The 16,603-nt window shown below is 40.9% G+C and overlaps 1 protein-coding gene across 1 annotated transcript in view; it reads right to left on the bottom strand.

Moving 5' to 3' along the window:
• Positions 1-16,603, bottom strand: part of RINT1 (RAD50 interactor 1) — a 41,052-nt gene that overhangs the window by 17,097 nt on the left and 7,352 nt on the right. Inside the window, exons 3-7 of the mRNA XM_006149164.3 lie at positions 13,749-13,930; positions 7,719-7,960; positions 2,089-2,262; positions 1,849-1,998; positions 524-680 (exon numbers count right to left, since the gene is read on the bottom strand). Of these exons, the coding sequence (XP_006149226.1) occupies positions 524-680; positions 1,849-1,998; positions 2,089-2,262; positions 7,719-7,960; positions 13,749-13,930 (905 nt within the window). The remainder of the gene's footprint in view (positions 1-523; positions 681-1,848; positions 1,999-2,088; positions 2,263-7,718; positions 7,961-13,748; positions 13,931-16,603) is intronic.

Below are 16,603 nucleotides of genomic sequence, written 5' to 3'. Positions count from 1 at the left end.
TTCCCGCTCGTTCCATGTCTCTGGCAAGCACATGTGCCCTATAGCAAAAACTTAAAAAAAGAAAAAGTTGGTGATAATTTCCTCAAAACCATTCCCATCACTTACTCCCATAATCTCTCTTGCATATAAATCATTTTAGCATCAGCACCTCTATTTAAGAGGTAGTACTCTACTATCTTTGGACTTTCACTTCTCTTATTGATGTATTTATTAACCTAGAGGAGTAATTTGTACAGTGGAACACTTATGGATCCAGTTGTACCACAGCCAATGCTATGACACACCTAAAGACAAACTTGAGAAATGGTCAAGTGATGTGTTAGTGAGTAAGTAAGCTGATTAGTATGGCATGTCAACACAAGTCCCAACTGTATCTATAAAGAGTAGTGACAAACCAGGAATTTCGCTTTTTAGAGAAAAAACAGAAATATGAATAGGCTCAATTAACTAAAGCCAGCGAATGATTAAAAACCTTTAACATTTGCTATTAATGAAAAACAAGGACAAGATTGGCAAAGCACACCTTGCTGATAACATTAGTCTGCCGGTTCCCTCGGAAGTGATACCTGAACCTCTTCTGAAGGGGAGCCAGCATAATCTGAATGGGCAGGATGACAGAAGGGGATGCAGGAAGAGAGTATTTTTCTGGGAGTTGTTTTGGCTCAGTAAGTAATTCATCTCTGACATAGTCAAGTCAAGGAAAAAGAATCAAAAATCATAGAAATACACACACACACGCACATATGCATATAAACATAAAGTATAAAATTTTATAAAAACTATCAAATCCTAAGCAAGAAATATGTAATCTAACTACCCTAAATATGAAATCCAGTAAAAAAAAATGCATAAAAATGTTGTAATTAATCTATAAATCTTTCCTAAAATAAAGAACAGTGGTGGTGCTGACAGGTGGTGTGATAGTTAAGGCACTAGACGCCCAGGTGTCTGACTATGTTTCAAATCCAGGACCTGGAGGATTGCTTTCTCAATTTTTTAAAAATATTTAACTTTATTTATTTATTTACTTATTTACTTTTTATTTTGACCAGAAAGGATCAGGGTGAGAGATAAAGAGATAGGGAGGGAGAGGGAAAGTGAGAAAGCAAGTCGCCGGGTCTGGGACTCGAACCACTGTCGGCAATGTGGGAGTCCAGCACCCTTAACCACCATGCCCCCTGCCGGCCCCTCTCAATTTTTTTTAAAGAATTATTTATTTAATTTTATTTATTCATTCAATCATTTTCATTTGACCAGAGAAAGGCACACAGAGCAAAGGAAAGTGAGAAAACAAGCCACCAGGTCTGGGGCTCGACTGTTGTAGGCCATGTAGGAGGCTCCAGCACCTTAATTACCACGCCACCTGCCGGCCCCTTTATTTTTTATTTATTTATTTATTTTAAAAGAGCTTTCTCAATTTATCTCTTTCTCTTTGTCTGTCTCTCTCCCTGGTGAGCACATATACCCTATAAGAAATTATAATTGTACTGGTAACAAAATTAAGTAATTATTTTTAAAAAATTAAAAAAAAAATAGGAAATAAATTGAAGCAATCATTTGGTTAAATTAACACTGTGTTACTAAGGTTTCTTTCAAATCGCCCATCTGTTCTGCTGTCCCAAGAAACCTATGATGGGAACTTGGGTTAATCACGGACCTCAGAACTCTTCCTCCTAGCCCTCCCCCACACACGCAGTTCAACCTACTCCTGGAGGTGCATTTACAGATTAGATCCAAACCCAGGACTCCCATTTGACTTCTTTACCACTTTCAGAAAGTTTTACTTTCTAGCTACAAATCTACTCTATAAAAAAAATTTTATTGAGTTTTCAACTCCAACAAAGATACGAGGTTTGTAGTTTCAGAAGCTGACAAAACAGTGTTTCCAAGTTACTGTAAATCTCAGGGGCACTGGCAGGTCGACTTATGCCCACAGTTTGAGACTGCGGGGGTGCAACGAATGGCCAATGGAGCTGTGCCAAAATTTCCTCAAAATCACTGTAACGAAAAAGTAACACACGGTTCAGTACAGTATCACCAAATGGCCATCTGAAAGCAAGTGCCTTGAAATATGGGTAAACCCCCTACCTTGTAAGCTTGTCCTTGAGAATTTTGTGCCAGAATTTAACCGTGGCTCTCATGAAGCCAAGAAGATGAGTACAGGATGATTCCTGAAGCTTGATGTCAAGTTCTGCCATCGACACCAAAGTAGAGGCTGCCTCTGGTACGTTATTGGTCATCAGATATTGCTGAATGTTATCACTGGAGAACAAAGCAAAGCCAGGACTTAGGACAGTTTTTAAAAAATAATTTCAAATTCATCAAAACTGCTTCTCATGTTTTATATGAAGTTACGCCTAAAAGCAAATAGGGCACCTGCCCTGAAGTGGCTTTTTTACCCAATACCTAAATGTATCTGAGAGCCTGGAGTCCTCTAACACAGCACGCTGATTTTTTTTTAAAGAATTATTTATTTATTCAATTTTATTTGTTATTTTTATTTTTTAACTTGACCAGAGAGAGACAGAGAGAAGGGGAAAGTATAAGAAAGCAAGCTGACAGGTTTGGTACTTGACCCGGGGTTGCCCATGGGGGAGTCTAGTACCGCACCGCAACAACCATCCCACCTACTGGCCTCTAACACAGCATCCTTCTGAGAGTAGCAGCCCACACTCAAGACACCTCTCACCACTTTTCTATTCCCTGTCATCCCAACAGAACAGACTTGTCCTGTATCCCATTCTCTCAGACAACACTTATTTCTGACAAATCTGCCTCTTACAGAAGTCTTCTGTATTTTTTTTTAATAGGGTGCATGCGGTCACCAGAGACAGACAGAAGAAGAAAAGTAAGAAACCACCCCCCAGGGAGGATGGGCACACTACAATCCCACTCCATTCTCCTCTTGGGACCTTGGGCATGCAAGCACCTGTACTCAGAATGATTCTCAAACCATCAGGTCTGGAACTCGAACAAGGAAGTCAGCCGGTTGGACCCATGCTGGTCCCAGTATTTATTCACTTATTTTAACTTTTTTGGAGTCAGGATCCTCCTGCCTCAGCCTCCCAGCTAGGATTACGAGTGCACCCCATCACAAGCAATTTTTCCACTATGTTGTATTGGCCAGCCTTCAACTCTGCAGCAGCCTCCAGAGTTACTAAGATTACAGGCACATGCCATCCCCGCCAGTCTTTAGATTGGACTTGGAATCAAACCAGAGCCTCCCATGTGGTTCCCGCCTAGAGAATACAGCACGTTAATGTGGGTGGACTAGAAGCCCTTGGTATCCTAACCCAAGGGAATGATGTGGGTAACATCTAGTCCTCATTTAAAAAAAAATTTATTTGCTATTATTATTTATTTTTTTAATTTGACCAGAGAGAGAGAAAGGGAAAATGAGAAAGCAAGCTGAGAGGTCCAGGACTTGAACCATGCTCAACCTTGTGGGAGTCTACATCACCTGCCTGCCTGCTAGTCTTCATTTTTTTAACCTACTTTGTCCAGCTCAATTTGATTTCCATTCTCAAAGAAATTTTTTTTCTTTTTCTTTTTTTAAGAGGTTTTTCCCATAGGGTGCGTGTGCTCGCCAGACAGACAGAGACAGACAGAAAGACAGAAAGTGAGAAATCACCCCCCAGGGGAGATGGCCACGCTGCAGTCCCTTCTCCTCCATTCTCCTCTCGGGATCTTGGGCACACATGCACACACACCCGGCGTGAGTTTTAAGCCACCGGGTCCAGGACATGAACAGCGGTCGACTACATGGGAATCCAGCGACATAGCCATCACACTAACTGCTGGTCCCTTCTCGAAGAAATATAATTTTAAGCTACGTATTACATTACGTGAAAATATACACTACACCAGTTTGTGGTGTAGTGGTTAGGGTGATGGACACTCCCGCATGGTCAACCATGGTTTGAGTCCCGGACTTGGTAGCTACCTTTCTCACTTTCTCTCTCTCTGTCTTTCTCTGGTCAAATTAAAATAAGGAATAAATAAATAAAAGTTAAATAAATAATTCAAAAAAAATACACACTGTCATCTTTAAGAAATGTATACATTACAAAAGAACTTAAAATGTACAAGTAACTGAGACCAGCAGTTAGTGTAATGGCTATGTTGCTGGACTCCCATGTAGTCAACAGCGTTTCAAGTCCTGGACCTGGTGGCTAAAACTCACGCCAGGCACATGTGCATGGATGCCCAAGATCCCGAGAAAAGAATGGAGGAGAAAGGATTACGGTGTGGTCATCCCCTTTCTGTCTCTCTCTCACTCACTGTCTGTGTGGCAAGGGTTTTTCGCATGCGCCCTACAGGGAAAAAAACTCTCAAAAAAAAAAGTACAAGTAACCACAGAATATAGTACTGCCGTAGGATGGAATAAAACAGATTTCCACACAACAGTGAAGCATGGATGACATTCAGAGCATAAGAAATGTGAGAGTTAGAGGCTTCACTCAGGGTGACACTGCTGTAGGGTAGTGTTCAGGAAAGAGCGCTAGTGGGGACCAGCAGTTAGCGTAATGGCTATGTCGCTGGGCTCCCACATAGTCGACCACGGTTTGAGTCCTGGACCCGGTGTTTTAAACCTCACGCCGGGCGCGTGTGCGTGCGTGCCCAAGATCCTGGGAGGAGAAGGGATTGCGGCGTGGCCATCCCCCCTGGGGGGTGATTTCTCTCTTTCTATCTCTCTGTCTGTCTCTGTCTGTCTGGTGAGCATATGTGCCCTATAGCAAAAACCCCTCCAAAAAAAGAAAAAAATAAAAAAATAAAAAGAGCACTAGTAACATAAAAATGCTAGTTCTAACAAGAAGAAACTACTTTTCTTTAAGAAGAGAAAGTGCGAGACCAGCAGTTGGTATAATGGCTATGTTGATGGACTCCCATGTAGTCGACCGCGGTTCGAGTCCCGGACCCAGTGGCTTAAACTCACACTGGGCGTGTGTACGTGCATGCCCAAGATCCTGGGAGGAGAATGGAGGAGAAGGGATTGCAGCATGGCCATCCCCCATGGGGGGTGACTTCTCACTTTCTGTCTCTCTTTGTCTCTCTGGCGAGTGCACGCGCCCTATAGCAAAAACATCTCAAAAAAAAAAAAAAAAGAACCAGAAACAGGCCATTAGAGGGACATATGGAAATGAAGACAACCCCAGGAGGTCAAAAGAAAGCTAGAAATAGAGGTGTTACCACAAAAGACCTAAAGGAAAGAACACATTACTAAAGAAAGAACAATAACCGTGATCTGCTTGATTATGAATCTGATCCCTATCTCTAAGAGGATTCCCTAGGCATATTTATCTTTTAAACAATTCAAGTTTCAGAAAGGTTATCAATAACCATAGTCTTATATTAATTAATCTATTACTTTGGTTATTATTAAGAGTAACACTTTTACACAATTTATTTTACTTAATAAAGTTATTAATCTTCCTCCTTATTGGTATTTTCTTTCAGAGGGGCAAAGAAAAATAAAGCAAAATAAGGCAAGTTTTAAAATTCCTTATCTAAACAGGATTTAAATGATCTAAAAAGCTCAAGTCAATTTCTGGAATCATTAGCAACACTATGATTTTAGGCATATTACTTCATTATTTTTTCTTAAGTTTTATTTATTTCTTCACATGAGCAAGAGAGACAGAGATGGCGCCCTGAACAGGGTCTTGACACCACAGTTCACTCTGAGCTTTAGCCAACCTGAGATCATGGGTATGTGCATGCCCAGTATACTCAGGGGTTCTCTAGATGCAAACCTGGATCTTCCCATGTGGGTCAGCCTTGCAGAGCATCACACTTTACCACTGCACCACCATGTGGCCCAGGCATATTACTGTAAATGTACAACACCTGCTTATCTATAAAATAAAGATTTTAATACCGAACTGATATGTAAATTTTTTTCAGAGATATTTTTGCTATAGGGTGCGTGCATTCGCCAGAGAGACAGAGAAACAGAACAAGAGAAATCACCCCCCAGGGGGGATGCCCATACCACAGTCCCTTCACCCTTATTCTCCTCTTGGGATTCTGCGCATACACACACACACATGCCTACCATGAGTTTTAAGCCACAGGGTCCAGGACTCGAACCCTGGTTAACTATGTGGGAGTCCAGCGATGTAATCATTACACCATCTGCTGATCCCTGATATGTAATCTATTTTTTCAAATGAATTCTTTTATTTTTTATTTGACCAGGGAAAAACAGAGCAAGCAAGAGACATACAGAGAGAGAGAAAGTGAAAAAGCAAGCCGCCATGTCCAGGACTAGATCCATGGTTGGGCATGTAGGAGTCCAGGACCCTTAACCACTACCACACTTGTAAACCCAATATGTAAATTTTTTAAAAATTGATTATAAGGTGTATGTACTTACCTTTAAGGGTGCATGAGCTCATGAGAAAGAGAGACACAGACAGAAAGTGAGAAAGCACCCCTCACCCCCATGGATGACCACATTGCAATTTCTTCTCTTGAGATTTTGGGTACACACTCACACCCATTGTATTTCAACCCATCAGGTCTGGTCTTGAACCTCGAAGTTGGCCATGTGGGATCCAGCTGCCTTGACCACACCACTGGCTGGCCCATGTGTAACATTTTTAAAAATCGTGGGAAACATAATGTAGGACAAAGGGATAGATAACATATCCATATTAACATTAAATATATCAGGATCACCAGATGGCATAGCGGTTATGTCCCTGGACTCCCTCGCTGGACTCCAATGTAGTTGACAGTGGTTTGAGTCCCAGACCCAGTGGCTTAAAACATGCCAGGTATATTTGCGTGCATGCCCAGAATCCCAAGAAGAGAATGGAGGAGAAGGGACTATGGTGTGGCTATCACCCCTGGGAGTGATTTCTTATTTTCTGTCTCTCTGGTGAGCACATGTACCCTACAGCAAAAATCTCTCTTTTAAAAAGAAAAAAATAAATCAAATATATTAAGTATAACATATTTGAAACAGGACTTTAAGACTTTTAGATGATGTTCCCCCTCATGTTTTCTAGACAACATTAATGATTGCTGACATATTTGTGGCAACAGTTATTAAAATAAAGCAAGGAAGAAATAGTGTACTTTGGAGGGACTAGGGAAGTACATCATGAAACCAAATAATCTGCCAATCTAGGGAAATGTTACTGTAGCTTGTTTGAAAGGTAATACCAAATACAATCAATCATATCCCTAGCGGGGATACATCTTCAATTTACAAAGAACTAATGAAGTCGAGTTTTACTTTGGTTCCTACCCACAAGTAGCAAAACTCTGTTACTCATCTAAAAACATGTTGTAGCTCTTACTAAATGATTCCCACTGGGGAAAAAAAATCAAATTATAGTAATTTATTTCATTAAGTGACCATCTCTAAAAACTAAATATGAATACCTACTACCACACCATGGGTTTGTTTTATTAATTTGGCATTACAAATAATAAGTTTTATCATGTGTTCATAATATAACTGTAAGATTTAAAATTTTAAGTTACTTAGATTACTTTCTTTCAAATGCAAATTAAGCTCTCTGAAAAGTTTATGTTCATTCATAATAAAGGAAAAGAATCATTATCATAATGCTATTTTCATAATAACTGGTAAAATTATATTATTATCATCTTTAATTAACTCAATTATTTAATGGCATGCATGCACTCTCTAAGACAGAAACCTCAAAGGAAAATAATAATTATGAGAACAAAGAAGCCCATTTTACCTTAGTTCTTCAATTTGTGAAATCCATTTAAGGTAAGCAAGATGTCGTTCAATCTCTTCAATTTGGCTAATCATGGCCCCAAGATCGTCCATCCAGGGCTGTGCGGTCAGCAAGTGGCTGTTAATAGAGCTGAAAAGATGAGTTTCTTGCTCCAGAAACTGATTAAGAAGTTGCTTTGATTCTTCTGCATTTTTTAAGGCACTTTGAATTCTTTTAGGGATTTCTGATGAAATTGTAAGTACCTGACCAGATCAAAACAAAGCAAAACAAAAGAATAGCAGCAATTAGATAAAAGTACCTGACCAGATCAAAACAAAGCAAAACAAAACAAAACAATAGCAGCAATTAGATAAAAGCTTCATAACTTCTATTAGTTCATTCCCTTCAAAATACGTTTGTTCTAACAGAACTGAAAATTGTCCATAAAAAGTTCAGAAGAATGGCACATGTTGCTAAGATGCTATGCTCAGCAGGTTTGTACCACAGGGAAAGCCTGGGTTCAATTCCTAGAATAAACTAAAAGCCACGCATGGTGGTGCACACCTAGTCCCAGGTAGAGACTGAAGCGGAAGGACTGCAACAGGCTAAGACTCCATCTTTTAAAAAATTAAAAATAAAAAAAATTTCCAAAGAGAGGTTTGATTTTTCTTTCTTCCTTTTTTTTTTTAGTTTTACTTAGGGCATGTGTACTCACCAGAGAGAAAGGAAGAGGGAAAGTGAGAAATAACTTCCCAGGGGGAAGGCCACATCACAATCACTTCTCCATTCTGCCCTTGAGATTTTGGGCACGGATGTACACAGTGCAATTTTTCAAGCCACTGGGTCCAGGGCTCGAACTGCAATTGGCCACATGGAATCCAACTGTGTTAACTTCTACACACCTGCTGGCTCCAAGGTTTGATTTCTTTATCTTGCATCAGCCAAACCCAAACATAAAATGTTGCATGTAAAGCATACATACATACAGATGTATGTGTATGTAGGGGCCTACCTCATTGGGCCCACTAAGTATCTTAGGATTTGCCTTCTTAGGTTCAGAACTTTCAGAGCCTAGCCTGAGATCATGTATGGTCTTTACCTACTAAATATTTTCCAAAGCAAATTGGGGCTGGCAGGTGACATGATGGTTAAGGGTGCTGGACTCTCACATGGCCAACTGCAGGTTGAGTCCTCATTTCCTCTCGCTCACTCTCACTCTCTCTCTCTCTCTCTCTCTCTCTCACTCTGTCTCTCTCTGGTCGAAGTTAAACATAAGTAAATAAATAAGCAAACTTAAATAACTCTTTTTATTAATTTGACCAGAGACAGAGAGAGAAAGAAAGGGAACATGAGAAAGCAAGTCACGAGGTCCAGGACTCTAACCGCAGTCAGTTATGTGGGAGTCCAGTGCCTTTATCCTCCACACCACCAGTATGCCCCAAATAAATAGTTCTTTAAAAAATTTTTTTATTGTACTGTACTACGGATAACCAATGAGAGAGAGCAAAACTGCAAATGGGGGGGTGTGATTGTGTGTTTAAGCCAGTAACAGTGTTTGCTGCCATGCGATACTGGGAGGGGACTCATTATAGGGACTGTCCCTACACCTTCCTGTACTGCCCCATCAGAGAATGCTTTTCTGATCAGAAAACAATACACCAAACCAGGGGGAAGGGTCACAGAATCTATTTGTAGATTCATGAAACTAAAGAACATAAGATCAAGTCATTTGATGTTACAGCAAAATGATTTTCAAGAGGAAGCCAAACTGCCTAGCGGCTAATATGAATACAAATGATTTCTTTAGAAGATATAAAATAATATTTAGAAACTTACTTATCAAACAAAACGATATCTGGGGTCCAGAGGGACTCGGAAGGGACACGTATCACCTTTATTCCACCGTAGTCATCAGGGTTCCACCGTAATTTTACGTCGATCCATCTAAGGACCAACAACTTGGCAAAATGACATCAAGGTGATACCTTTAGATAGGTATTTATTAAGTGAATTTTTCTAATGGTTCATGGGAAAACATACAAATATTAGGCATTAATACAGTATAAAGGATATTACAGAGAAATTTCAATTTCATCAATACTGATTAGACACCCTGTACCAGGCAATGGTGTAGGGATATACATACAGATAAATAAGACACAGCATCTGTCTGCAAGCTCAGTTTGGTATGGAAGAGAGACCTGAGTAATCTCAACAGTGGAATTAGTGCAATAACAGATATATGTGAGGTGTAACGAGGAAATAAAGGGGATCTTCCCAAACTTGAATGTACACATGCATCACCTGGAGTTCTTGTTACAATGCAAATCTGGACTCGGAAAATCTGAAACAGAGATTGAGATTCTGCTTTTCTGTCTTTTTTTTCCTTTCTTTCCTTTTTACATTCTGCATTTCTAACATGATCCCAATTGCATTTCATGCTCTACATTTCTAACAAGCTCTAACAACCTCTGAAAGAGGTTTTGCAGTATATGACATTTCAGCTTGCATGGCTCACACACAGACCTTTGCAGGATGGGTGAAAATTTTCTAGGAAACTATGAAAGGAAAGGACATTCTGGACAAAAGGAAAAGCTCACATATGAACAGAGAGCAAAGAGAACAAGGAGCTCAGCAGGGCGTGGAGTCGAGTTCAAAGAAATGCAGAGAGAAGAGATGAGCCTGAACACAGGGAGAGACCAAACCACAGAGAGAAGAGATGAGCCTGAACACAGGGAGAGACCAAACCACAGAGAGAAGAGATGAGCCTGAACACAGGGAGAGACCAAACCACAGAGAGAAGAGATGAGCCTGAACACAGGGAGAGACCAAACCACAGAGAGAAGAGATGAGCCTGAACACAGGGAGAGACCAAACCACAGAGAGAAGAGCGGCTGCCTTTTTTTACCTTAGAAGAATGTTTGTTTTATCCAATAGGCAGTGTTTTTTTTTTTTTTTTTTTTTTTCCATTTGCTATATGGTGAGTATGCTCACTGGGGAGAGAGTGAGAAAGTATCCCCTCAGGGGATGACCATGCTGCACTCCCTTCTCCATTCAGGATTCTGGGCATGAACACATATGTACCAGGTGTGTGTAATAAGCCACAGGGCCCAGGATTTGAAGCATGTAGTGAGCCATTGGATCCAGCTGCCTTAACACCACCTGGCCAGTCCATACTTAAGTGTCTTTAATATGAGAATAATTCAGATTTCTAATTTAGGAATGTAATGTGATTTTAAAAACAAACAAACAAAAAAAACAATGTTCCTTCAAACCCCCAGCTCCAGTTGGCCCCGGACAAGTACATGCCCTGTGTATCTGTGGAGGTCTCTGGACTTGAACTGAAAATCTTATGTGAGATTACCTTACAAAACCTGAGTGTTACTGCTCTGCCACCACCTGACCCCTTAAGATGAATTATTATTATCATTATTTATTTGTTTATTTCTTTTTTAGAGATTTTTGCTTTAGGGCATGTGTGCTTACTGAAGAGATAGACAGAAAGTGAAAAATCATCCCCCAGGGGGAGGGCTGCACCATAAGCCCTTCTCCATTCTCTTCTTTGGATCTTAGGCGTGCACACAGATGAACAAAGTGTGTTTTAAGCCTCCAGGTCCAGGACTCAAACAGTGATTGACTACATGGGAGTCCAGCAATAAAACCATTACGTAATCTGCAGGTCCCAAATTATTATTATTATTATTATTTTGCTAGAGGGCATGTGCACTTGCCAGAGACAGAGAGACAGGGAGAGGAGAAAGCATCTCCCATGGGGAACAGTCATGCCAGAATTCCATCTTCCCTCTTTTGGGGACTTAGGAACATGCACACAAGCACCCAGTATGTTTCTTGAGCCACCAGGTCTGGGACTTAAACTGTATTGTCAGCCATGTAGGATCTAGCTACCTTATGCATAAGGCCACAGAGCAAGCCCCTAAGGTGACTTTATGAAGAAGACTGACAATCAAAGGAGAGAACTAACACCTACCAAAAGATAAAGGGAAGGTTTCTGTTTGTTTTTAAAGAAGTATTTGTTTATTTAATTCCACTTGTTGTTGTTGTTATTTTTAATTTGACCAGAGAGAAAGAAAGGGAAAGTGAGAAAGCAAGCCGCCAGGTCTGGGACTCAAACTGAAGTTTGCCACGTGGAAATCCAGAGCCTTTAACCACCAGCCACCTGCCAGCCCCTAGTGTTTGTTTTTGTTATACGGCACGTGTGCTTGACAGAAGGACAGTGGGAAAAACAAAGGGGAAATAAGAAAGCATCCTCCCAGGGAAGGGGAGGGAGGAGGTGGCCATGCTGCAATTCCTTCTCCTCCACTCTCTTCTTGGGATTCTGGGCACACATTCATGGGTGTTCAGTGTATTTTTCAAGCAACCATGTCCAGGACTCAAAATACACAGTCAGCCATGTGGGATTAGCATGTTAACCACCATGTCACCTGCTGGCCCTGTTTAGATTTTATGAAAAGATCTATGTATCTCTAGGTTGAGGGGGACAGGTCTGGATAAAGAGCAAAGGATGAAATGGTAAGAGTTCACTGAGATGACAGGTTGAACTTGAGGTATAAGGATGGCCGCAGGCTGATCTTCTGCTGAATTAAGAGGTAAAAATGATCAGAAATAAACTTATAGAATGTAGAGTTGACTGTTGAAATAGATTTGTACTCGATGGTCTCAATTTTTTCTACTTGGGAAAAGGAAAGAGCAGAAGGACCAAGTCAGGTAAGCATCTTGGGGAGAATCCGGAATAACAGCTGAGGGGAGTAGCAAAGGAAGGAGAGCTGCTCAGGGCTGAAGGCTCGGCACCAGTGGCAGGCCACTGGACTAGCGACAGCCCACTCAGCTGAATGATCTCCTCCAACAGGGGCCACAACAACCTGCCTACAGGAGTGGAAAGGCAGACAGGACCAGGCTAAACTTAGAGATGAGCAGTCAGTGTGGTGAAAGGACAGGACAACGTGGCAGCTACAGTGATGGGGATGAGAGAACAGAAGATGGCTGACAATCTGAAGATAACACACCCACTACCCACCCAGAGTTTACTTGACCTAATTCAGTAAGATGCAATAAAAACCTTTTATCTTTGACAAACACATCTTTGCAAGTATAGGGATCCACATATTATTTTTTTAAGATTACATTAATTGGGGCCACTGGATGGTGTGGTGGTTGGGGCCCTGGACTCCCTCCTACATGGCCAACTACAGTCTGAGTCCCAGACTTAGCGACCTGCTTTCTCAGTTTCTTTCTCTCTCCCTCCCTCCCCACCTCAGAAGCACGCATGCCCTATAGCAAATCAAAAATAACAGTGATTGGGAACCAGCAGTTAGCGTAATGGCTATGTCGCTGGACTCCCATGTAGTCGACCGCGGTTCGCATCCTGGACCCGGTGGCTTAAAAAGCCCATGCCCTGCACGTGTGCGTGCGTGCCCACGATCCCAAGAGGAGAATGGAGGAGAAGGGATTGCGGCGTGGCCATCCCCTCTGGGGGGTGATTTCTCGCTTTCTGTCTCTCTGTCTCTGTCTGGCGAGCGCACGCGCCCTATAGTGAAAAACCTCTCAAAAAAATAAAATAACAGTGATGGGGCCGGCAGGTAGCGTGGCGGCTAAGGGCACTAGACTCCCATATGGCCAACCACTGTTCAGGTCCCGAACCTGGCGGCTTGCTTTCTCACTTTCTCTCTCTCGCTCTCTCTCTCTCTCTGTCCCTCTCTGGGCAAATTAAAAATAAATAAAGTTAAATGAAGTAATTTTTTTAACAAAAGCACTTCAGATGTCATTGCAAGAAAATCGATGTAAAATGTTACATATAAGTACATTTTCGTTTTCAAGACATAAATCATATTAGTAGGAACTTTGTCTTACATAATTTGAAAAATACATAGCACATTGTAGGTCACTGAAACATATTAAACAGTTTTAAATGATTAGTTTATTTATCACATCTGGCATCTTTGAAATTCCATATACAATAGTGGTTATATTTACACTATATTAATTATAATGAGTAATACTACTGATATTATTTCAACACGCTTTAATGCTTACCTGTTCTTCTAATTGCATTTTACTTTCTGTCATCTGTTCTATGAGTTTATCAAGTTTCTTTAAAGATTGAAGGTCATTTCCAACTTCATTTTCTATGAACGCAGACACATAGGAAGGAAGATCATCACTGTCTGTACCTTCACTAACTTCTTCACTTCCGACTGCCGAAATATTTATGTCACCTAAAATTTAAAAGTAGCAATTACTCAACACCACTGAGTACTACGCAGTTAAAGGAAATAAAGAGAGATACAAAGCAGTATATCTGCCTTCAAAAGTTGATTAAAAGGGGAACCAGCAGTTAGTGTAATAGCTATGTCGCTGGACATATGTCCCACATAGTCGAAAGCGGTTCGCGTCCCGGACCCGGTGGCTTAAAACTCACGCCAGGCGCGTGTGCGTGCGTGCCCAAGATCCTGAGAGGAGAATGGAGGAGAAGGGATTGTGGCATACCCATCCCTCCTGGAGGGTGATTTCTCGCTTTCTGTCTCTGTCTCTGTCTGTCTGGTGAGCGCACACGCCCTATAGTGAAAAACCTCTCCAAAAAAAAGTTGGTTAAAAGCATGTACACACACAGGCCCAACCCAAATGAATAGCTATAAAGCAATTCATCAACCACAACTACAGAATGCTTAAAAGATGAAGAAATTCAGAGTGAAAGAAAAATTCCTGAAGTCTGATCTAGTAATCCTAGGTTTTAATAGACATTGCCATGACCCTGCAAAATGTGTAAGGACCTGGCAGGCATTGTCTAGAATAAAACCAAAGGAGGACTCAGGTTGGAAAATGTGATCAAAAAGGAGCACTGAAACATTTCAGGTATGTAAACAAAATTTTGAAAAGGTGACCAATGATCCCTTCCTTCACTTCCCTCTTAATGTGCATGAGCCCTCTGGCATAAAATAAAAATAAAAATAAATAAAAAACCCTATCTGGAGGCCAGCAGGTGGCGTGGTGGTTGTGGCACTAGACTCTCACATGGCCGACAGTGGTTCGAGTCTTAGGCCTGAGCAGCTTCTTTTCTCAGTTTTCCTCTCTCTGTCTCTGGTGAGTGCACACACCCTATAGCAAATTAAAAAATAATAATAATGAAAAATAAAATTAAATAATTATTTTTAAAAACCCTATCTTAAATACTTTTATATATGAGTATAAAATAAGCATGAAATAGTATATCCTATCATAAATACTTTTATATATGAGTATAAAATAAACATGAAATAGTATAAAGGAAAAAAAAGTGACCAATGAGAAAACAACTCCTTCTTAAAGAGTAAAAAAGTGGGGCCAGCAGGTGGCATGGTGTTTAAGGACGCTGGACTCCTGCATGCCCGACCAGAGTTTGAGTCCTGGACCTGGTGGCTTGCTCTCTCACTTTCCCTCTCTCCCTCTGTCTCTCTCACTTAGTCCTTCTCTGGTCAAATTAAATTAAACAAAGAAAGAATGAATGAATGAATGTTAAAGTAATTTAAAAAAAAAAAGTAAAAACGTTTGGGGTCCGCAGATAGCATAGTGGTTACATCACTGGACTCTCCCACATGGCTGACCATGGTTCGAGTCCTGGATCTGGTGACTTCAAAATCACACCAAGTGCATGTACACGTATGCCCAAGATCCCAGGAAAATGGAGAAGGGATTGAGGTGTGGCCATACCCTTTTGGGGGTGATTTCTCACTTTCCTTCTCACTGTCTCTGTTTTTCTCTCTCTCTGGTGAGGACACATGCCCTAAGGCGAAAACCTCTTAAAAAAAAGAAAAGTTTTGGGGCTGGCAGGTGGTGTGGTGGGGGAAGAAAACTGGCTCCCACATGGCCAATCATGATTCAAGTCCCAGACTTGATGGCTTGCTTTCTCACCCCCCCCACCTCCCATCCCCACTTTCTCCCTCTCTGGTCAAATTGAAATTAATGAATAAAGTTAAATTTAAAAATTTAATAATTATTTTTAAAAGTTTTAAAAACTTCACGTGCCACTGTATAAAGATGTCTGTGTTAGAAAGAGAGAAAAGAGAGAAACACAAGGAAGTATGAAAGAAACACAAATTATGGAGAAAAATCAAAACGGGTGTTGCAATCACTAAACTGAAGATTCTTTTCTATGGAAAATAAACCAGACTTGTGACCAATTAACGTGAACTTATTAAATCTGACAAAAACAGGTAATTTGGAACCCTGCAATCATTTATTTCGATAAGTGGCGACAGAGGCAACGTTTCCTAAACATTTCCAAAACCAGAGCAAATGATGCCCAGTGGGAGCAGAACGCTGTGTAGCTTTGCTTTCATCTCATTAATAAATCAAACTCCTAGAGTACACTCTATTTTGTGCTTGAAAATGGACCATTTCCTACATTTCATAAGTCGGTTTTTCGCTCTATAAGGGTTTGTAGCTTCTACTACCTAAGTTTTTTATTAAGATACAATTGAAGGGCTGGTCCAATAGCACAGTGGTTAAGTACAGTACATTGGGAGCTGAATTTTACAAAGTCAGTCACAGTTTGGGGACCAGCAGATGGCATAGTGGTTATGTTGCTGGACTCCCATGTAGTTGACCGCAGTTTGAGTCCCAGACTCAGTAGCTTAAAACTCAAGCCAGGAGCGTGTGCATGCATGCCTAAAATCCTGAGGAGGATAGAGAAGAAAGGATTGTGCCCTGGCTATCACCCTGGGGGTGATTTCTCACTTTCTTTCTCTGTCTCTCCAGTGAGCGCACATGCCCTATAGCAAAAATCTCTCTCAAAAAAACAAACAAACAAACAAAAACTAAAGAAAAGCCAACCACAGTTTTAATTCTGGCCCAGTGGCTTGAAAAATATACTGGATGCCCAATATATGTCTCAAATCCTGGTAAGAAGCAGG

The sequence above is a fragment of the Tupaia chinensis genome, unplaced genomic scaffold, assembly GCF_000334495.1.
Source record: "Tupaia chinensis unplaced genomic scaffold, TupChi_1.0 Scaffold000255_1, whole genome shotgun sequence".
Taxonomy (NCBI): Eukaryota; Metazoa; Chordata; class Mammalia; order Scandentia; family Tupaiidae; genus Tupaia; species Tupaia belangeri.
Note: the sequence above shows the minus strand (reverse complement) of the source record. Positions and strands in the feature narration are given on the sequence as shown.